Genomic DNA, 24,120 nt, shown 5'->3' on the forward strand with positions numbered 1-24,120 from the left:
AATGATAGGGCACTATTCTTCCCACTGAAGCCAACAACGGGACACTATTCCTCCCACTGACACCAACAATGGGGCACCGTTTACTCATACTGACATCAAGACAATTGCTACTCCCAATGCTCACAGCCCCCCTAAAGTCTGAAGAACAGTAAACTGGCCCTTTGTTTAGAAAGTTTGGAGACCCCTGCGCTAGATCTTAGTGAATGAGGGCTCTACTGATTTCTATCATCCAATCATGTGCAAGCAAAATAGCTTTTTTTTTCCTTGCACGATTGGGTATGCTTTACAAGGTGAAGCTTATCTGGTTTACTGTGAACTATTCTGTGTTTGCATCCATATTTCTTTGCGGGAATGTCTTAACCGGTGGCGATGCATCCATTAAGGGCGCGCTGCGCCGCTCCCCCTCTCCAGCCACACCCTCCTTCCAGCCATCCCCCTCTGAGTATAATGGATAGATTCATACATTGCATGAACCCATCCATGGCTGCTGCCCACACCCCCTATTCAGGCGTACAGCCCCTTTTTGGATGCCGGGCGTCTGAATTCCAGCGGTGGGGGTGTATTTTTGAAGCACCTGATTAGAGCAATATGCTCTAATAGGCTTCAAAAAAGGTGAACTGCAAGCTCAAAGCATTGCGCTCGCAGTCCACCCAGGTGTGTTAGAAAAGCGAATTAATATTTGCATTCCTAACACTAAACCACCTCTCTGCCAATCAGGTGCGCGGGTCTGTTACTCGCCATCTGATAGGCTGAAATGACAGGCGCTACAATTGAATGGCTATCAGGAGGAGGGGAGGAGATGCACTGAGGACACAGGAGCCGCTGTCTGGCCTGCTGCAAGGTCCCACCACTCGTCGCCATCCCCCGCATGCCTGACCCGCCACCGTGACAAGTTAAGTGCTGTGCAGATGGCGAGCAGGTGAGTGTGATCACAGTCGCAACTTTTGATGGGCACAGTGGCAGCATTTGATGGGGCACAGTGGCACTATTTGACGGGCACAGTGGCAGCATTTGATGGGTACAGTGGCACTATTTGATGGGCACAGTGGCAGCATTTGATGGGCACAGTGGCAGCATTTGATGGGCCACAGTGGCAGCATTTGATGGTCACAGTAGCAGAATTTGATGGGGTACAGAGGCAGCATTTGATGTGGCATAGTGGCAGCGTTTTATGGGGCACAGCAGCAGCGTTTTATGGGGCACAGTGGCAGCGTTTTATGGGACACAGTGGCTGCATTTGATGCACACAGTGTCTGTGTTTGGGCACAGTAGCTGCATTTGATGGGCACAGTGGCTGCAATTGATGGGCACAGTGGCTGCAATTGATGGGCACAGTGGCTGCGTTTGGTCACAGTGGCTGCATTTGATGGGCACAGTGAGGCTGCAATTGATGTTTTTTTTTAAATAAATTTTCAGTTTGTTTGCGGTCCTCCAAAAATTTTGAGCACCAGCTGCCACTGGTGTGAACCCAGGGTGTCAGGAGACTTGCAAGGTCAGGGCAACCATTGGGGTACAATATCTTTAAGGGGGCGTAGCGCTACACATATACAAAATGGGCATCCTCCACATTTTTCCATGTATGGGATCAGACACACTAGCAGGAGGTAAAACCCAGCAACTACTACATCTTTGTGTGTACACATGCCGCGGCCACAGTTATACCCCATGTCACAAATGCAACCCATTCAAGTGAATAGGGCCATGTTGCAACTACCCACAACTGCAGAGCTCCCAACTGTCCCTGATTTGGAACAAAGTCCCTCTGTCCCACCTTCCTCCTCATTTGTCCCTCATTTTGGTCTGATCTATATAGTTGTATATAAAATGCACTTTTTATCTTTTAAAAAGTGTTTCCCAGTGCTAAACCTTTCGTCCAACTTCTAAATTGCTGCATCTGTAAATTTCAAAAGCCAATATAAAGTAATAGTAGCAGTAAATAAAATAATTAGTGGGTTTAGTTAATCATTTTTTTTTGTATAATTCTCCTTTAAGGAGGCGTGGCTAGGGCTGTGTCCTATGCCTACATACTTTTGCTAATAGGTGTCCCCTGCAGCGTGCTAATGCAGGGTTCAAGGGGTTAAAGCGGGTGGGGAAGAGGCGATACAATTCTGAGAGCAGAGAGCAAAGCTAGTGTGAAAGCTCCCTTTAATAGCAGTCTACATGTTTTTAAACTGCAATCTCAGCAGATGATTATTGCACATAACTATTATTGCAGCTCTGTATGTTAATTACATTGGTTAAGAGGCTCTTCTTGCAAAGCACTGGCATAGAAATACAAGTTGAGCATGTCCTAATAAGAACGCCTTTATGTAACACAAAGGACAGCCTTGCACAACTTCCTTCATGGAGGGGGAGATAGGAGGAGATTCAGCAGCAAAAAAACCCTCCTGTTCCTTTGTAGAGGAGGAAGAGGACAAAGTCATATAGTGTGCAGCAGAGGCATTGTGCACCCAGCAAGTCTCCCCAGAGTGACAGCCACAAGACCACCCCTACTGTGTACCCCTCCTGTGTGACCTGTGCGGGGGTGTAAGCTGAACGCAGCATGGATCTGCTTATCCTACTGATGCTCTGCTGCCTTGCCTACTTTCTCATACAGATCATCAGGTTTATTAAAGCAGATGCAGATTTAACTTTGCTGTGGGCAGAGCGCTTTGGCCACTCGCCAGGTAAATATCAGATGCTGCTGAGAAATCGTCCTCGGGGTGCATTAAGCCCATGTTGACACACTAGTGCTGCTCCATAATCATGCTTAGTTCCGTGTTTTTTTGTAGCTAATTTTTGTGCGTTTTTTACGTGTTTTCATGCTTTGTGGGGTTTTTTTTTTTTTTGTAGGAGGAGACTGGTTACTCAACACAAAACCCATATATATCATTTTTATTCAAATCTAGGGGGCCAAAACACACTGGGGTTGATTTACCAAAGGCAAATAGGCTGTTCGCGTTTGAAAGGGAATTGTCCCAGAGCTTAGTAAATGTGGTAAAGTTTTACTTGGCCCAATCACGTGCACGATAAAAAAGAAAGCGCTTCACCCAATTCACTAAGTTATGGAGCAAAGTTCCTTGCAAATTGAAACTTCCCTTGCAACGTGAACAGCCAGTTGCCATTAGTAAATCAACCTCACTATGCTGCGCCCTTTAAAAAAATAGCACTGCACCACCGCTACATTGATGTACACCATAAAAAATAATGTCATTTCCACTGTCGTGCTTGCAAGCGCAACATAAGATGCAGGAATTGCACTAGTGTGAACAGCGCCTTAGATTTGCACATGATGGACGTACACTTCTGATGCACCAAAATGTACCATAAGTTGGACATGTTCCAAAATCTATAGTACGCTGCAATGCATGTGCATTGACTTGGTGTGCTTGGGTGCTATTCAAATTTAATGGCACTGTAATGAGTCAACATATATAATGTGTGTTGCGGTAATGTGTTTGTTGCCACAAGACATAGATGTAAATCGGCCCTAACTCCCACTTCACATTGACTTTGCATTCGACATGCCGGCGCGATTTCATTGCGGTTTGCATACAAAATTTTTAACAGAAGTTAATGCAAGTCGTATTGAAGTCGGACTAAAAGTAGTGCAGGGACCTTTTTCTAAGGCGGGGTGACTCAAGTCGCTCCTATTAGAACAATTTGATTCCTGCTAATGGGGTGCAACTTATCATGCAGCTTTGAACTCTCAAGTTGCATGACAAGTTACGGCAGTGTGAACCAGGGCTTAATCTTAAAATGCACTAATATTTTTTTTTAAAATGACTCATTAGATAACACTTTCCACATCCATGTGTTGTGATAATGCTCTGGAAACCGTATGCTACTGCAAAGCACAGTAATGAACAAAACTATGGGATTTTCTATGGCACTGGCACATTAAAATCATACCATGGGTTTCTGTGTTTTTACCATTCTTCAAAAAGAAGTTGCCTAAAACTTGACTCCAGGTGCAAAAACTTTAATTTAACTATATTCTTCAATATCCAAAAATTATATAAACCCACGTTGTGTGCACCAAATGCTTTTGCAAACCCAGATATTGCCCTGTAAAAATAGTGGTGATGATATCACTGTGCTGTACATAGCCTGAGCAAAAAGAAGAGCTGTGGGAGGCACCCAGCAGGTCCCACACACTACAGGCTGCCTGCAGTAAACTACAGGAGGGGGTGGATATAAGACCAGTCACCTTGCACAAGGAGAGAGATCAGCAGTGACTGGTCTTTATTACAGGAAGTTCCTGCACAGAGGTGAAGTTTCACACTGGAAATGCTGCACAGATCTGGAAGAAATACACAAAACACACCAAGATTCTAGTAAGAATACGCATGACTCTCGTATCTAGATAATCTAGCTCAGCTTGTAGTTAAATCCACATAACTACAGTATGTTCTATATTTAAAGTTGTATTTACGCCTATGCGTTATGCACACTCATTGAGGTTGATTATCTAAAACTGGAGAGTGGAAAATCTGGTGCAACTCTGCACAGAAACCAGTCCGCTTCCAGGTTTTATTGTCAAAGGTTAATTGAACAAGCTGACATTAGAAGCTGATTAGCTATCATACACAGCTGTACCAGATTTATAGTGCTCCAGTTTTAGTAAATCTCCCCCATTGTGCAGTCATTTTGGGGGATATGTTAATGCACAACTCCCAACTGCAGTAAACTTTTGTTTTGAGGTGCGTTAGAAAATTGTTTACATCAAAATATATGTATCATAAATTATCATTTATTTTGTAGAAAGTAAGTTCCGTGGCAGCGTTGTGTGGGTGACCGGGGCATCAAGCGGCATCGGCGAGGCGTTATGTTACCAGCTGGCCAAATTAGGCGCCCAGCTAGTCCTCTCCTCCAGACGTGAAGATGAACTGCTGAGAGTGAAGAAGAAATGCGTTGGTTTGTATTATGGTTGCATTAAACTGATGTGTCAATCTGCATTTGTAGCAAGGCAAATATTTGAAGGCTACACATTTGTATTTACACAAGCCTTGTCAGTAAAAACGATATCTCCCCCAGTATTACCATTTTATGTAAGTTTTTTTTTTTTTTTTTTTTTTTTTTTTTTTTTGTTACTAAGGACCAGTTTGTGCAACTTGGGAACATGTTTTTTCTTGGATGCGTTCCTGCAGTACAAACAAACGCTCCATGGTAGGGATGTCAAACTCAATTTGATCACGGGCTGTGTCAGCATTATGGTTGCCCTTAAAGTGGTTGTAAACCCTTACAAACCACTTTGACCTACAGCTAAGCCTTAATCTAGGCTTACCTGTAGGTCCAAGAAATATCTCCTAAACCTATATGGTTTAGGAGATATTTGCCCGAAAACAGGCACCGCTGTCTACGGCGCATGCGCTGTAGACAGCGGCGCGCAGGCGCACTGAGCGCGGCATTCTCAATGACGGAGCTGCCGCGCGTGTCGGCTCCCGTGCGCATTCGCGGGAGTGACGTCATCGCGGCTTCGCCATATGACAGCGGCGGAGCTGCGAGACCCCACCAAGAAGATGGATGCGGCGGACTACAGGGGACAGCGGCGACTTCGCTGGCTCCTGTGTCAGGTAAGTGACACATAATGGACTACTATGCGATGCATAGTAGTCCATTATGCTTTGCCTTTGCAGGGAATGAAAGAGGAAGTAAACTCATCAGGGTTTACTTCCTCTTTAATAGGCTAGTTGTATCTGTAAGACTATATAAATGTATCCAGGGTGCAGGGTACAAGAACTCAACTACACCCCCTCCCCACCGAACCTCAACAAACAGTGGGTGTGGCTAAATTGCAGCGGGAGGATCTTAAAGGGGCAATAAATACCAGCAGTTTCAGGGGTGCCCTATCCACAGAGGTGCGCTATGTACATAATGCTACATACAGAGTGCAGAGTTCAGAACACGACTTTGCTGCATTTTGCATTTTCCTGCAGCCGGCGGTCAAAGTAGTTGAAGTGTACATGAAGCCTTAGCATGGGCTCCCACGGCTTCGGTGCAGATACTGCATGTAATTTGCATTGGAATTGCAGCATATTCCTGTGCAAATTACATGTGGTTTCTCTGTGGTGCGATTTAAACCATAGATTTGTATGGCTCAAATTGCACCGCATTTGCACCAAACTGGTGCAGGACCTTTTTTTTCTCCACATCAAAATCACCCATGCCATCCAATTCTGCAAATCATGCTGCATTTTGCAAACTGATTGCAGGGTGTCATTAACGTAACCACTTCAGCCCCAGAAGATTTGCCTTAATGACCAGGCCATTTTTTGGGATACAGCACTGCGTCGCTTTAACTGACAATTGCGCGGTCGTGCAACACTGTACCCAAACAAAATTTACATTCTTTTTTTCCCCCCAAATAGAGCTTTCTTTTGGTGATATTTGATTACCCCTGCGGTTTTTATTTTTTGCTGCTAAAAAACAAAAAAAACATAATATTTTGTACTTTTTTGCTATAATAAATATCCCAATTTTTTTAAAAAAAATGCTTTTTTTCCCTCAGTTTAGGCAAAAGTTATAGCATCTACAAACTTTGGGAAAGATTTATGGAATTTTTATTATTATTATTATTTTTTTTGCTAGTAATGGCGGTGATCTGTGATCTGCTACATTATGGTGGACAGATCGGACACTTTTCACACATTTTTGGGATCATTAACATTTATACATCGATCAGTGCTATAAAAATGCACTGATTACTGTGTAAATGTCACTGGCAGGGAAGGGGTTAACACTAGGGGGCAATCCAGGGGTTAACTGTGTTCCCTCATGTGTGTGTTTATAACTGTAGGGCGATGGGACTGACTAGAGGAGATGACAGATCGTTGTTCCTAGCTATTAGGAACACACGATCTGTCTCTCCTCTCCTCACAGGGGATTTGTGTGTTTACACACACACGTCCCTGTTCTGGCTTTGGTGCCCGCGATCACGCGTGGCTGGCAGGCCACCGCGACCACTGCCCACGCGCATTGATTCCCCCGCAGTGCAGCGCGCACTCCTGCTATTCCTGCTTAAAGGGCTGACGGCTCACGGGAACATGCCGACCTGCCGCAGTATAATGACGGCGGCTGGTCAGGAAGCGGTTAACATACACTCCACAATCGGTTTGCATGGACGGGTTGCGATTTAGATGTGGTGCCAAATTCACAGTGAATTCGCACCGCATCTAGTGTGAACCTATGCTAAAATGAAAAACGGACATCAAGGCATCTCTATGAAAAAAGGGATGTAAGCGGTTGATCATCCATTTACATCCCTTTACATCTGTTTTCGTCAACATCCGTTTTTGGAACACATCAAAGCCCTATTTTTTTCCATTAAAATAACAGAATGAGTGAAAAACGAATGTAAACGCACAAACGGTCTGTTTTGCATCCGTTTTTGCATTGGTAGTGGATTTAAAAAAAAATGATGTAAAACTGATAAGAATTTGATTTGTAAGCAAATATCAAAGGGCTCCAGTCCATACCAGATGAGGCGTCATATAGTGTTTTCTTGTCTGACCACAATGGCACCTGCACTGAGTGTAAGGCTGGATTCACAATTATGCATTTTTAGTGCTTTTTGCATTTTGCAGATTTGCACTACAGTCAATTTAACATGGTTTCCTATGGAACATGTTCTGTAGTGCAAATCTGCAAAATGCAAAAAGCACTAAAACTGCATAGGTGTGAATCCAGCCTTACCGGTGAAGCAGGAGCAGGTTAGTATAACAGGTTTTATTATTTTAATTTAAAAAATTACCTTCAGGCCTGCTTCACGCCTATGCAGGTTGCAGTTTGTATATTCCAGGTGCACTTTGTGTTTTTCATTACATGTTTTTGATCCATTGAAGTCTATGGAACCAAAAACACATCCTGCTGGTCCCTGCCCCTTTCCATTAAATGCACAGATGTGAACAAGACCCATAGGAAACCATGTTAAATGGAATGTAGTGTGTTTCTGCAAAACTGAAAATGCATAGGTGTGAACCAGGCCTAAAGCTTCAGTAAGGCTGGATTCACACCTATGCAGTTTTAGTGCTTTTTGCATTTTGCAGATTTGCACTACAGCATATGTTCCATTGTCTGTAGTGCAAATCTGCAAAATGCAAAAAGCACTAAAACTGCAGAGGTGTGAATTCAGCTTTATACTAAGCACTTTCAACAGCTGATTTAATTACGTATCGAGTATGCAGCCTATGTATATCTTAATCCTTGTCTATGTTCCAGTTTAAACTGGTGCCATGACCGCCGCCCCTGCTTTCCTGTTTCAGGGTGGCTCCTTTCTCTTGCAGAGACCTACCGTATATACTCGAGTATAGGCCGACCCGAATATAAGCCGAGGCCCCCAATTTACCCCCAAAAAACTGGAAAACTTATTGACTCGTGTATAAGCCGAGGGTGAGACATGGCTGTCCATCCCTGTGTGTCCGTCCATCCCTGTGTGTGTGTCCGTCCATCCATCCCTGTGTGTGTGTCCATCCATCCATCCATCCATCCCTGTGTGTCCGTCCATCCATCCCTGTGTGTGTATCCATCCATCCCTGTGTGTGTGTGTGTGTGTGTGTGTGTGTGTGTGTATTCATCCATCCATCCATCCCTGTGTGTGTGTGTGTGTGTGTGTGTGTATCCATCCATCCATCCATCCATCCCTGTGTGTGTGTGTGTGTGTGTGTGTGTGTGTGTCCGTGCAGCCTTGTGTGTGTGTCCAGCCTACCTGTGTCCCAAGCCTCCGTCCCGAGCCGCCGTCGTCCCGTGCCTCCTCTGTCCCGTGCCTCCTCTGTCCCGTGCCTCCTCTGTCCCGTGCCTCCTCTGTCCCGTGCCTCCTCTGTCCCGTGCCTCCTCTGTCCCGTGCCTCCTCTGTCCCGTGCCTCCTCCGTCCCGTGCCTCCTCCGTCCCGTGTCGTGCCGATGGATCGCCGCTCTTCTCGGCGGCCATTCTACGATTCAAAAGCTGCGCCTCCGTCCTCCGCCTGTGATAGGCGGAACACTCAATTTCCCAGCAGCCTGTGTTCCGCCTATCACGGACATCCTCTCATACTCGTCCGTAGTATGAGAATGAACGGATGTCCGTGATAGGCGGAACACTGACTGCTGGGAAATTCAGTGTTCCGCCTATCACAGGCGGAGGCGGAGAAGGAGGCGCGGCTTTTGAATTTTAATGTCCGCCGTCTGTCTGCTCGATACGCTGATCGAGCAGTCAGACAGCGGTGACTCGAGTATAAGCCGAGGGGGCACTTTCAGCCTCAAAAAAGAGGCTGAAAATCTCGGCTTATACTCGAGTATATACGGTATGTAGCCACTCTTGCATGGAGGGACAAGAGTTGCATCTCCCTACACTGTGTGCATCAATAAAAACACACAACCCCATAGCCTGGGATGGCAAGACACTCTAATGTTTGTCTCTCCTCTTTCCCCTCTCTTCTCCAAGCTAACAGACTGGCCCCAGACTGCACTGCCAACTGTTAACGTTTCCAAATCCTGTGTTTTTCACCTTTTGTACCGTAGTTTTTTTCCTTTTTTTTTATTTTGTTTTGTTTACCAGAGACCAGCAATTTGAGAGACAAAGATATATTAGTGGTTCCTCTTGACCTAACCAACATAAGTGCCCACAAGGCAGCAACAGACAAGGTGGTGGAATATTTTGGCAGGGTGAGTGCTTTTTAAGTTTAATGTATACTAGTGTAATCTCTTTATAGTGCATGCGAGACAATTGCTGTTTATGATGGACAATGGTTGTATATGGTGGTGCTACTCACACACATACAGTACAGAAGCTGTTCCATGTGGCTTAGAGACTTATTTACAAATTTTCCTAAATCTGCCTTGCAGATGATTGGGTATTCTTTGCAAGGTGAAGCTTCACCTCATTTACTAAGCTCTGGAGCAACTGCACATGGAGAGTGCAACTTCACTTTGCAAAGTGCATAGCCTATTTGCCTTTAGTAAATCAACCCCACTGTGAGACTGTACAGAAGTCCGTAGAATCAGCCATGACACCTTCTCCTTATAAACATCTAAAAAGTAGGAAACGCATTTAAACATATACACAGTAGTTATTGACCACATATGTTTTTTTCCTGTACAAATTTAGTGATGTTATAATCGCTTATTTCCATGTGGTCTCAAAATGATAAAGCTGGCCATACACCAGGATTTGAATTTGGTTTGAACTTTTGTACAGAAATCCTGAAAAATCATTTATCAGCCATGCAATCTTGCCATCATTGGCTAAACTAATTCGGGTTTGAACGCCCTTAAAGGAGACTTATTAAAAAAGTTTATCACTCGTGTCTAGAAAAGGGGTCTCCAAACTTTTTAAACAAAGGGCCAGTTTATTATCCTTCAAGCTTAAGGGGGTCCAAACTGTGGCCAGCGGGAGTGGAAATTTTCCTGCCATCAGTGGGAGGAAACATCACCCCACTTGGCGCCACCTTTAGTATCATTCAGAGAAATGGTGCCCCATTGTTGATGTCAGTTGGCATAATAATGTATCAATATGACGAATAGTGCCTTAAGGGCAGCAATTTGGAGATCACTGGTCTAGAACAGGGGTCTTCAAACTGTGGCTGGCGGGCTGGATGTGGCCCATTGCTTGCCTTTATCAGGCCCTTGGGACACTATCCCTTTAACTGATGCAAGATCATATTCCTTCTACGCCAGCAATGGGACATAATTCCCGTCACTGATACCAACAGGACACTATTCCTAACACTGAATCCAACAATGGGGCACTATTCTTCCCACTGACACCAATGTTGGGGCACTTTTCCTTCCCATGATACCAACAGTGGGACTTTGTTCCTCCCAATGACGGGGCACTATTTCTTCCCCTAATACCAACAATGGGGCACTATCCCTCCCACTAATACCAATGATGGGGCATTCTTTACTCCCATTGACTCCAGGACATTTTCTACTCCTACTGGCCACAGCCCAGACCTCTCAAACTCTGAAGGACAGTAAACTAGCCCTTTGTTCAGAAAGTTTGGAGACCCCTGGTCTAGAACATGCACATTACAATATGTATATTTTTTCCTAAATAAAAACCACATCAACATTCAGAATTTGTTTGAGAAACATTTTCCATCCTGCTCCTTTTCTTGTGACTACTGTCGAAAAAGTCAGTTTGATCCCACATTTCGTTTTTGTTAAGAAAATTCTACTGGTGTATGGCCAACGTAAGCCAGGAAAGGATCAGTGAAAGAAGAAATGTTCTGTGTAGAAATCGGTGATCCTAGCAGAGGAGTGTTAGTTTGTGTGTCAAAGGTTGTGTGTCTACAGGCTCCAGTGATAAAAATCTGTCCCTGGCCCTCCTGTATTAACTTTCTACCTGTGTATGGTTTTGTTCACAGATTGATATCCTGGTGAATAACAGTGGGAGATCGCAGCGCTCTCTGTGTGTGGATACAGATTTGGATGTTTTTCGAGGTTTAATGGAACTTAATTACTTTGGGACTATTTCCCTCACTAAGCATGTTTTACCCCATATGATAAAAAATAAGAAAGGAAAGATTGTCAATATAAGCAGTGTGACTGGCTTTATCGGAGTGCCCCTGTCCACTGGGTATGCTGCCAGCAAGCACGCTGTTCAGGTAAGCGTTTCCAGTTATTGAAGTAAGGTGGGGGTCTGTGAGCTGTTCACAATGGGAAAGTGGAGATGGAGTCACCTTCATACTACAGCATGGAATAGTCTGAATTATGGCAGGGTAGTTCCATTGTTATGGAATATACCACATAACGTGAAAGTCCACTCTCCTAATCAAAATTCGTTATTTTTAAACCTTATGCTGCTAGGATTAGTAAATAGATAGGAAATAATATCATATTTACGTGTCTTAAAGATTTTTTTTTTTTTTTTTTACATTTCGTCAGTTACTTCCTGGTTTCTTGCCTAGGCAAATGATGTCATACATCCCAGGAGTCCTCAGGAGAGGAGGAGAGGTTTTCTCAGCTAAGCGCACTTTCTGGCATTCTAAAAAACAAATAAACTCTTGCGAGCTACCATGTGAAAATCCAAATGATAATTAGAAAATGATTAAAGGACACCTACTAGCATTGACCACGTCTCATATGCTCGTGCCAAATAAGAATTGATACCAATATAATGCTGCGCTGTCCAAATGTAATCAAATGATAATCGTACTAAATGCTGATATTACTGACTGCAATTAAATATTGGTGGTGAGATATTCCATTCCTATGTAAAAAATCTAGTGAACATATAATGAAATCTTATGCGATTAAAATTGCAATCATAAACAATTAAAAATTGAAATCCTATGCGATACTCCCAATGTCAATGTCAACCTGTGTAGCATACACACCTCTATATACACATACATATAATATGCAACCCTGTGCGATAATTGCAGTGACAACCTGTAATTTACATAAATCTATATAAAAGTGCATCAATATACAATAATCAATATAGAAATAACGAGAACCATGTTTAAAGTGCTCTTGTGCCAAACTAAAACTCACCACCAATATTTAACTGCAGTCAGTAATTAGGATTTAGTACGATTATCATTTGATTACATTTGGACAGCGCAGCGTTATATTGGTATAAACACTTTCTGGCATGCATGCTTGAGCAAAGGACAGATGGATTCCAGCGAGTAAATGTTACATGAATAGTTTGCCCTTACTCAATATGGCCACAGCCAGAAATGCTAGGTGGGGTGTTTCAAAGTGATTTCTAAACAGAATAAAGTGTGAAGACATGGATGGATGGGGAAGTTTGCTTTGAATAATAAAAATTAATTTGTGTTTTTGGTTTAGATGCAGTGACAATCAGCAGTGACATATATATATATATATATATATATATTTTTTTTTTTTACAGGGCTTCTTCAACAGTCTTAGAATAGAACTTGGATGCTACCCAGGTATAATTGTAAGCAACATATGCCCGGGACCTGTACAGTCAAAAATTGTGGAAAATGCTTATACAGAACAAACAAATCAGGTATCATGACTTGTCCGCTATATTACAGCATACTAGTCCTTAGATGTGGTGGCGGCATTCGTTTTCTTTTCCTATATTTTCACTTTTTGATTCTGCAGGTTACACACTTCTTTTCCTAGGATGTCAACACGCACTCACACTTCTGTATTTCAAATGCAAGATGAGACTACAGGTCCCTGTCCCTCTCCATAATCCTGTCCATAATATAGAGGGGCGTAGTTCTGAGAATGCACAGGAAATTATCAGTTCACAGAATTTCCAGCAGGATCAACAGATATTTTTTAATGTATCAAACAGATATAACAAAACGCTTTTTATAGTAAATTTACCAGAACAAATAGAGCATTTGAGAGAAGTTCGTTGTTAGGGTTTCATACACTTTAAAAGCACCTTAAAGCAAAATTACGCCTTGCCCATTTAGGGTTAAATAAAAGTTTGCTTTATGCCCGCACACATACCCAGCATATGCTGACCTTTACTTCACTCTACTGCCTCTCCGTTCAGTGCTAAGCTCTGGAAACGCCGGTACTTCCAGGTATCGAGTTTCCTTCTGAAACTATTTCCTGGCTTTGGAGAGACCCAAAAGCTCTTATCTACTTACCTGTTTAAAGTCGTTATTTCAAATGGTTGAATCATAGGGATCAACATGAAAACCAGACAACTAGCACTGTCAGATAGAAAGACCTACAAACATAACCCGTCCCTCATGTCAAGTTTCTCCTGAGTGCAAGTGATAGTATTGAAAATCAAACCCTCAGAGTTTGGATCCCAGGCCTAAGCTACAGTATATACAGGAGCTTGAGAAGTTAAAGGAGAAGCCCAGCCTGAGCTCATTTGGCTGGGACTTTTCCTATGGGTCACAGGAATGCAATTAGTTTTGCACTCCTGTGACCCTTTTTTAGCAGAGAGCGGTCTGTAGTCCGCTTTGTGCTATCGTCACTGGAATCAGTCCAGGCACCGCGTCATCCTGACAATGAAGTCTGGATCTGCCAGTTGCCTGGACTAATACCCGTCTCAGCCTCTCAGTGAGTTGCTGAGAAGGCTGCTCCATCCCCTTCACAGCTCAGCGCTACAGTGAGTGTTGGGGGGGGGGGGGGGCAGAGTGGAGAGCTGCTGATTGACAGTCAGCAGCTCTCTGCTTTGGGAGCTGTGAGAACTGAGCCGGTGATCGATAGCTCGGTTCTCAGTGCAGAGGCAGCAGGGGAAAGATGCAGCATCGGTTTGCATCCACCTAAGTAAGCATAAATCTGGGGAAAAAAAACTATACTCCTCTTTTAAGGCCCCATTCCACTGTCCTTGAGCTGTCAAATCACAGACATCTCAGGGGTAGTGATCATCCTCATGGGGGGTTAATCCTAACTCAGAAAGAAGTTGAGGGTCCTGTGTACACCTGAGTATAGGGTCCAAGAGTTCCACTGAGACTGATTTAAAGTGGCACTACAGCTCTAGAATGAAACATTGCTGGCAGACAGGCTTTTATTGCCATAGAAACATTTATATGTCTCTTGGATGTGTGCATGCACAGCTCAGTGTACATTCTTGGCATGCCTTGGTGCTAGGATAAATTAAGTCCTGAATGTATGCACAGGAGTTTTGTCATCCTGTGCTGGCCGACAAAGGTGGCCAAAGACACTGAACTCAGAAAAAGACTGAATGAAGATGAAATACAATATAGCAGGCGAGGAAGCTAGATATGTAAGAAAATCTCCCTATGGCCGCACACCTATGCAATCCCATGGATCGATGGTTAGTGGCGACCTCAGCCTGGACTCCAACCAGGCCACGCCCCCAGCATGTTTTGCTCTGCTCTTCTGTGCAAAAGAACTGTTTGTTTAACAAACTGAAGGACACAAAGGATCAGGTCCTAAACGCTGCAGAAAAGGAACATCCCACAAGAGCTGCAGTTTTGAAGATGCTCAGACCCAATTGTCTAGCCATTACAATTTATCCCTTGCCAAAGTCGCTCTAATCCTTACAGTTGTCCAGTTTTTCTGCTTGCAACACATCCACTTCAGGGACATGTTTACTTGTTGCCTAATATATCCCACTCCCTTTCAGGTGCCATTGTGAGGAGATAATCAATGTTGTTCATGTTATTTGTCGGTGGTCATGCGGCTGATTGGTATAAGCTATTAGTGCTGTACCACACTGGAAATAGCAGTTTATTATATAAGCAAAGATACTTACTTATTCATTTTAGTTTCACATGCTGGCAAAAAAACAAACATCAAAATTTATTCTTATGTTGCAGCCTTTCGGAACCACAGCGGATCAGACTTACAAAATGCCTGCAGAGCGATGCGCACGCCTGATTTTGGTGACAGCTGCAAATGACCTGAATGAATCCTGGATCTCAGGCCAACCCTATTTACTGATATGTTACTTTTGGCAGTACGCGCCTACGTGGGCGTGGTGGATAACAGGAAAAATTGGTCAAAAGAGAATAGAGAACTTTAAAAGTGGACTGGTATGTGCTTTAAAAAAAAAAAATCAAATGTATCATTCAAATTTGAACTCCAGGTAGATATAAAAGATACAAATCTTTGAAATATCCTTAAAATAGGATTGTGGTAATTACCGTAAATACCTTTCTTGGAGTCTATTGAGGGGCACAGAAAGTTTTTCACCTTTTGGGTTATACTATTGCCTACCAGAGGATTGGGCACTACCCAGGATACCCCCCCCCCACTACTAGCTGGAGAAAATTGGATCATGCTTTATTGTTTTTTTTTTTTTTTTTTTTGCCTTCCTCGGGATCAACTGTGGGTATAGAATTGTGTATATGGAGGTCTCTGTGTGTGTGTGTATTTTTTTTCCTGTGGGTTGAACTGGATGGATTTTTTTTCAACCAGATTAACTAGGTAACTATATCTAGCATGCCACTGTTTTATAGCAGAGCATTGGTGAGAGCATGAGCATAAACTGATCTGTGCTAACCAGGGATAGAAGACATGGACAGAGCCCGCTGTCCTCTATGGTCTGTCAGATGAAAATGGTCCGCCTGTCAATTTCCATCCGACTGTCATCTGATCTGCCAGATGGATGGGGAATGGAGCCCCCATCCATCTGTTTTTAGCAGGTAGGATTGGATTGGATGTCGGTGGGTGTCAATGGACACGTTCCTTTTCATCCACAATCCATAGAGAGCAAAAGATGGTCCGATCGGGTCCACCTGAAAAACTGACAGGGGGACCCGATCGGTCCATCCGTATCAAAGGGGCCTAAAAGGCCAAAGAAAAATACCCACAGAAAACAAGGGGCAACCTACAACTCAATGAGCTGCCTGGTAGAAGAAAACACGTTGCCATCTGTTCCTTAAGCTGGCCATAGATGAATTTCAGCAGGGACCGGCCAAGATTAGAACCATGTACAGTATGGGCAGGCTGAATGTACCCAACTGATCGATCAATCAACTTGGGTACAACCAGCCTGACAGATTTTACATGCAATTATTGCTAGCAGCTATTATAGCCGCTAGCAGTAATCACTGTGTTCTCCCAGCAGGGAAGCCTCCCCTTGCCAGCAGAACACAATGGCTCTGTGGGAGGGATTCCCTCATTAACACTGAAGGTGACTGTGTTGATGGGTAATATAGTGATTTCCTAAAGAAAATCGCTCCATCTTTGGCTGGCTTTAGGCTTCTTCCACTGAGGCCATTCAAACCGAAGTTTAAAGCTACAGGTAATTGCGCCACACATTCTAAAATCAAGGGATCAAACATAGTAGTGGTTAGCTCTTTTTTAGCCATGCTTTGGCCCAGTAAAGTCAGTCATGATAGGGTGAAGAGCAGGGCCTGCCCTAGTTCTAGTAGAGTGTAAGCCCTTCCTCCGGTGTCTAGAAGCAGACATACTGCAACCACATGGTGGTAAGGCAGCACAAAGCTCAGGGTAAGAGGCAAGGACTCGGGTACTCACAAAACCCAGACAGCTAGTAGCAGGTGAGGGTTGGATGGCTGAAGACTAAGGCCGCGTACACACGAGAGGATTGTCCGTCCAACTTAGTCCGCTGAAACGTGTTTCAGCGGACAATCCGCTCGTGTGTGGGCTTCAGCGGACTTTTTCAGCGGACAGTCTGGCGGACTAAGTCTTTCGGAATTTCCGTAATATTGTCCGTCCAAACTTGGTTTCAGCGGACAATCCGCTCGTGAGTAGGCTAGTTCGATGGACTAAGTATGGCGCATGCTCAGAAAGGATTTACACGGCCGAAGGTTGCATTGCAGTGTATTGGACGTCGAATTTCTAGTCTCGTCGTACGTGCCGTACACGTCATCACGCAAGCTTTCAGCGGACTGTCTGTTCGTCGTGTGTGGTCAAGTCCGTTCATTCAAAAGTAGGACGGACTGTCTGTCGGATTGTCTGACGAACTTAGTTGGCCAGACAATCTGCCCGTGTGTACGCGGCCTAACAAAGTAGGCGGGCAGCAGGAATGGATCAAAGTCCCACATGCCTCTTGCAAGCAAGTGCAGCTGTGGGGAAATGCTTACTTGACGCTGTATGGTGGAAAAGAGAGAGTGGAGCATGTGCACAGTACTGCACAGAAAAGATGACGTAAGCGCTTGATCCCACACTGTTAACCAATTTAATGGCAAAAATCAGTGGCTCATGTAATTGAGCGCAGCCCAACGGACTTACTAAGAATTTTTAAAGTGAGTCAAACACTGAAGTAATGGTGAAGATCTACAAAGAATGCAGTGCTTGAAGGTCATTTCCAGGCTATTCCCACAACACTTAGTCCAGTGGGGTCCCGTCACAGTGTAATAAAAGCCAAGCTGAGGATGGCTGCCCTGAACAGCTGCTCTAGCTGTGTAGAAAAGTGTCTTGATCGAAGAAGAAACATCTCGGTCGAAAGGAAAAAAAAAATCTTAGAAAAAATAGGTTAGTATTCTACAGAGTAGAACTGAAAAGAAAGCATCCCTCCTCCTGCTAAGCACTAACAAACCGAGGCATGCTAGTAGTAGGAGGGGTTATCCTGGGCTAGCTAATAGTTTTTCTCCTTTTTGTTTGCAAGTGTCAAGTCCTCCTGTAGATGCCCTTATAACCTGAAAGTGAAAGACTTCCTGTGTCCCTCAATGGATAAGAAACAGATTTATTTTTATAAACACAAGCAGTGTAATGCCGTGTACACACGATCGGAAATTACGCCAGCAAAAGTCCGATGAGAGCTTTTGGTCGGACATTCCGACCGTGTGTATGCTCCATCTGACTTTTGCTGGTGGAATTCCCGCCAGCAAAAGATTGAGAGTAGGTTCTTTTTATTCGGATCGGAAATTCTGATCGTCTATACCAATTCCGACACGCAAAATTCCTATGCATGCTTGGGAACAATTTAGACGTATGCTCTGAAGCATTGAACTTCATTTTCTCGGCTCGTCGTAGTGTTGTACGTCACCGCGTTCTTGGCGGTCGAAGGTTCAGAGAACTTTTGTGTGACGGTGTGTAAGCAAGCCAAGCTTGAGCGGAATTCCGTCAAACCATCTAAGATTTTTCCAACAGAAGTTCTGCTTGTGTGTATGGGGCATTGGGACCTAAATCTGACTTGGTATTAGCTTCTTGCAATCCCTGTACAGTAAAGCTCAGTGTGGGAAAGGGATAAGCAGCACAATGAACCAAACAGTTGTGCTGCAGTGCAAGGGTCATACTGATAGGAGGAGAAATCAGAGTGACATAGAGATGAGCTAAAAAGTCTGCTGCTGCTTCTTCCACAATTTTGTTACAGGCTGGGGGAGGGATAAGACCTATAAGTGTTCCTGAATGGCAGCTGACTAAAATCAGGCCTCTCGCCCTGCCTGACAGGAGTTGTATGACGGATATGTATAACTCTTAGAACTGGATGAACAGTAATAAAAATACTTTGGCAGGCAAAAAAGCTTGCTTAAAGTGTTAGTAAACAACGCTTTGTCACTTTTACCCACAGATAAGCTTATAATAAAGTTTACCTCTAGGTAAAATCAATATATCCTAGATATGCACAGTTTAGGAGATATTCACATGTTTTTCTTTTGGTGGCATCACCGGCGCATGCGTAATACGCTCTGAATGGACAGCATACTCGAGGGTGCTGTGCAGTAAGGATGTACGGGAGTGAAATTTATTGCTGCTCGGCCATTCAAAGGGCCGGAGCCAGTAAACCCAGAAGGAAGATAGGCTAAACATGGAAGCGGTGACAGTGAGGAATCTGTTTTAAACCCTGATGGGTTTTACTTCCTCTTTTGCTCCCTGCAAATTAAAAGCATTATGGATTATGTGACACTTGCCTGCAAAAAGAATACATTGCTGTCCCTTGTGCAGGCTGCGTCCATCTTCTCCTCTCTTCCTTCCAGGGGCTGCACACTCCGGCTCTGTGACTGGCCGGAGCTGTGTGACGTCACTCCCGCACATGCCCGGGAGCGGTCAGTAACGTCACAGCACATGGGGGAAGAAACGGCACGGAGGTCCGTTTCTTCACAGCGCATGTGCTGATTACATCATTGGCACACTGCAAGTGAAATACCTCCTAAACGGCGCATGTTTAGGAGATATTTCCACTACCTATAGGTAAGCCTTATTCTAGGCTTGCCTATAGTTTAAAGTCACTAGGGAGGGTTTACAACCACTTTAAAGCTGAACTCCAGGCAGTGCTAATCAAAGAGCTCCCTATTGAGAAAACTACACAAGTAATAGGTAAAGAAGAAAAAACCTTCAAATGGCTTACTAGAAAGTAGAAGCTGGGGGTACCATCATTTGAAAAAGACAATAGTAAATAAGTGTAGGGAGACTATTACCCCCAAGGGTGCTCTGGAGACTTATGAGGGGAATAGTCTCAATGCACTTATTTACTACAAGTAAAAGGTAGTAGCAATCAATCTCACATGATTATTGCACAATGCTTCTGTCATGTGTGCTTGATCACAATATTCTACAACATGCTATTTGTGTAGTTTACTCCATAGCAAACCATTTAGTCAAATTCTTTAGAGATCATTCACTACAACTAGTGATCAATCATTATTTTAATGGGGCCAAGCTTAATGAGGTGACTACTAGCAAATGGCTAGATCCCCTCAGTAGCAAGAGATTTAAATCGTCTGTGTAACTTTAGGGTTAGCAAAATATATGTAGTTCAGGATTGGGATCCTAAATGTATGTAAGTCACAAGATTATGTGTATTTATGCCTGGAGTTCCACCTTATTCTATTCTATTTTACACATTTGCTAAAATATTGCATTCAAGAAGACACACATTATTGGCCGAGACCTCCAATTTCCATCCTTATGGAAGTTACAGGTGAGGACTGGTGCACTCCGGTATGGATAAGAATGCTCTTGATGCTTACAAAATTTTATATGGGAACTCCAAGGACAGGTAAAACAAATCACATATATCAACTTCAAGCTTCCAAATATGAAGCCCCCCGCATCCCACAATGAAATGAGCATGTCACAACGACCTGCAGTGAGGGAAATCAATATTTGCATACAGTAAACACCTGGATTCAGGGGACCCTAGGTGACGACGCAGAAGAATTTGTAACTTTGTATCTTGTACCTGCTATTATTATATTCATGCAGCTCATAGTTAAATAGGTGACAGGTACACTTCAGTCTTTTTTGCCTGGTAATATAAATATATATATATATATATATATATATATATATATATATATATATATATACACATACACACACCATTTGCCTAATTTTATGCGCTGTGACTAATATGATGATGTCAGCAGCTGTCTGATTCAGCTGATATCTGAGATATTTTTACTCCTTCGTGCTTTTGTGTGCTGTTTAATGTGATTTTTTTTTTTTTCTCTTTCAGGATGCAGATTCTTCCTATTTTTCAAAAAAGACTTCCTAACAGACGTCTGTGTACCAAACCACGTTACTATTTCTAGCAAGCAGCTTGTCATTACAGCGAGTCGGAAGGTGTTGTGTGTGTATATGTGTATGAATAAAAGGGCTTTCTGCATATTACTATATTTCCTTCTAAATGTATTTGAATGAGACTTTGGGGTTACTGGATAGAGTACTATATTCTGACCTTGTCCATATATTTCCAAGTCTATATGAAGAATCCATAATAAAGACTGTCACAAATAATCACAAGTAGAAATGCTAATTATTCTGCCTCTGGGCATACAGGTTTGCATTCTCCTGTCCATTCCAGTTTTATCAAAATGTCCCAATAACCTCCACCAATACTAATGCAACAAGGCTTCAAACACTAGTGGTGCTATTGTGGCAAATTCACATAGAGCTTTCTGCAGTGTAACATAAGTGATATGAAAGATATTACAGATTTGTGTGATACAAAGGGCTTTATTTACTAAAGGCAAATCCACTTTGCACTACAAGTACAAGTCACCCTACTCTGAACATGCTCTGTTGCTCTCCATTTTTAAGAATTTTTAGGCACTGCCAAATTTGTAGAGGCTGATCTGCTGACAGCCTTAGGCTTCATGCACACTATGAGCTAAAAAAAACTCCAGAAAAATACTGGATGAAAAATGCTGATAATAGCATTTTTGGGACAGCTTTTAGAAGCATTTATTTTATTGGCATTTTTGCAGTACTTGGAAAAAAAAAGGATAAAAAAAAAAAGCTGTTAGTAGCATTTTATTATCAGTTAGTTGCAGCTAGGAGCAGTTAGGAGAATAAGGCTGGATTCACACCTATGCAGTTTTAGTGCTTTATGCATTTTGCAGATTTGCACTACAGAACATGTTCCATAGGAAACCATGATAAATTGACTGTAGTGCAAATCTGCAAAAAGCACTAAAACTGCATAGGTGTGAATTCAGCCTTAAGCATATTTTTCTGCTGGAAAAACGCTCTAAGAAACTCTACAAAAAAATATATATATTTTTTTCTGCTTCTAGATGCTGAAGCTCAAAAAATGCTAAGGCTTGGTTCACACCTATGCATTTTGTAGTGAGTTTTCAGTTTTGCAGAAACACACTACAGTCCATTTAGCATGGTTTCATATGGAAGTAGTTCACGTCTGTGTATTTTATGGAAAGGGCCAGGGACTTGTTTTTGGTTCCGGTTCCATAGACTTCAATGGATCAAAAGCGTGCATTTAAAAATGAAAAATGCACCTGCAATATGCAAACTGCATACGTGTGAATCAGGCCTATCAGCCTGAGTAGTGTGCATGGACACATAGAATAACACTTAAATTCATAAAGCCTAAACTTCCTAAGATGATATTGCCCCTGGACACTCCAGGAATTTTTTTTTTTTATATCTCAAATATATATCAAACGCATCTCTGTAAAGGGTGTTGTTACTCTAACCAAAATGATGAGTGTTGTAAACCATGGAAAATACATAGTAAGGGCTATTTTATACCTGTTTGGCACATTTTGTTTTTTTGTTAATGTGTGTTTGAGTTAAAGTAGCCCATTCAATTGAATAGGCTGCCATCTCACCAGAGCAGACAAAAAAAAAAAAAAAGTGCATAACTATTTCTTTCCATGCAGAGCACCACAAAGCATGCTATAGGTGAAGCCATCAAGAGCATGCTTACTGGGAGGTTATTCTGCCTTTAAAGTTGAATTGAACTCAACCTCCAGAGGTTGCTAGGGGTTCCTTGAGCAATTTCTACCTCTCAGATAAGTTACTACTGACACCATTGATCTTTTTTGCTATCTGTAAAGGGGTCATTCTTCCCAATGATTGTAAATGTAAAGGAGTTTTCTCCCAACTGACCATCACACTAATGTATAATAAGTTGTAATTTTTTAGCAGGTGTTCCCTGAGACCGAAAAGTTATTTCCTGTGTGTTGAAAAGTTTGAGAAATGCTGATCTACAGGGTGAAATCTGAGGCACTGCTGTCTGACTGCTAGTGTCATTAGTTTAGAGTTATATTTGGTGATGTAAATACTGTGCTGTCCACAGTTCTCCTTGCTGGAGGCTCTGACACGAGGAAGAGAAGTCCTGCCCCAGCAAGATGGCCACCTCCATACCAAGACTCACTGCAGGAGAAGCAGCTTCCAGAGTTCAGCTTTTTTTTTAAAGGCGAAGTATAGCCAAAGCTCTTTTGGCCATATTTCTATGGGTAACAGGAGTGCACTTAGTTCTGCACTACTGTGACCATAATTCAGCCAACAGTGAGCTACAACGTGACACAGAGAGCCTGAGCTCCCGCTCCCACCCCCTCCACAGCCTGGCACTCCATAAGCACTGACAGTTACTGGCTCTCTGCTCACAGTGGTCTTTGATCAATCAGTTCTCTGTCTTCGAGGTGGCTGGGAACAGATGCAGCATCAAATCAAGTATCCGAGTATGTATGTTTTTTTTTTTCCCGAACCCTGTACTTCTCTTTTAAAGGCAGATTGAAGATGCAGTAAGGTGAGTGAACATTGGCACCCTAGGACGGGACATGTGTTAACTGGCAGGATCAGATAACAACATAAGAAAAAAATGTGAAAAAAAAAATGAAAACGAAAAAAGCCACCGGGTAGTTAGTAAATGTAAAGAGGAAAGGATTGCCACTACTCCTGACCAGCCAAGGTGAATAAACAATAAAGAGCATCCTCAGCCTCGTATTGCACCAGGGTTGTGTGGTTTAGTGGAGACATGTAGGCTGGGGCCACTCTTTTATTCACCTGGGCTGGTTGGGAACAGTGGCAATCCTTTCCTCTTTACATTTACCAACCCCCTCGGTTGATATCAGGACAAGCCTGTGCCCCATATTCTGGGACACAGGGATATTGCTTTCACCTCTACTTTCAGTGGTGCCATAAACAATAAGGGGTCCCCCGGATCCTGGCCCCACACCCTATGTGAATGAGTATGGGGTACAATGTACCCCTACCCATTCACCTGTGAAAAAAAATAAAAACATACAAGGGTTAAAATAGTTTATTGCACAGCTCCGGGGGTCTTCTTCCGTCTTCGGGGGTCTTCTCGCCGGACTCCTCCGATATCTTCTGCTAGCTCTTTAATTAGTGGAGGAGCCTGGCTTTCTTCGCCGCCGCCCTCTTCCCCTCTTCTTGTGACTTCGGGGGTCTTGTCCCCCTCTTCGGTTCTTCTTGCCGGGTCACTGCACCTTCTTCTATCTCTTTTACAAGCGGTGGCCCGGTCTTCTTGGCCTGGTAACATCGTTGTTTTTGAGGTTGTATTCTCCACATTATATTGGGTAATCTCTAACGTTTATTTTCTGTACAATAGTACGTTCAAATAAATTAGATT

The 24,120-nt window shown here is 43.2% G+C and overlaps 1 protein-coding gene across 1 annotated transcript; it reads left to right on the forward strand.

The window, feature by feature from the left end:
* Positions 1-2,353: 2,353 nt before the first annotated feature.
* On the forward strand, positions 2,354-21,023 carry DHRS7 (dehydrogenase/reductase 7). The gene is made up of 7 exons (XM_077464385.1): positions 2,354-2,666; positions 4,744-4,896; positions 9,514-9,620; positions 11,324-11,563; positions 12,820-12,942; positions 15,194-15,409; positions 20,743-21,023. Exons 1-7 carry the CDS (start codon positions 2,543-2,545, stop codon positions 20,779-20,781), a joined length of 1,002 nt encoding a protein of 333 aa, XP_077320511.1. The 5' UTR covers positions 2,354-2,542; the 3' UTR covers positions 20,782-21,023.
* The last annotated feature ends 3,097 nt before the right edge of the window (positions 21,024-24,120 follow it).

This window comes from Lithobates pipiens, unplaced genomic scaffold (assembly GCF_037356315.1).
Source record: "Lithobates pipiens isolate NorthernLeopardFrog02 unplaced genomic scaffold, aLitPip1_a1.2 Scaffold_30, whole genome shotgun sequence".
Lineage (NCBI taxonomy): Eukaryota > Metazoa > Chordata > Amphibia > Anura > Ranidae > Lithobates > Lithobates pipiens.

What these genes read in the sequence shown, in the direction of transcription:
- DHRS7 (XM_077464385.1), top strand. Translation starts at nt 2,543, where the DNA reads ATGGATCTGCTTATCCTACTGATGCTCTGCTGCCTTGCCTACTTTCTC. An exon ending in GCGCTTTGGCCACTCGCCAG is followed by an intron (nt 2,667 to 4,743) that starts GTAAATATCAGA and finishes TTTATTTTGTAG; the next exon opens with AAAGTAAGTTCCGTGGCAGC. An exon ending in TGGTGGAATATTTTGGCAGG is followed by an intron (nt 9,621 to 11,323) that starts GTGAGTGCTTTT and finishes TTTTGTTCACAG; the next exon opens with ATTGATATCCTGGTGAATAA.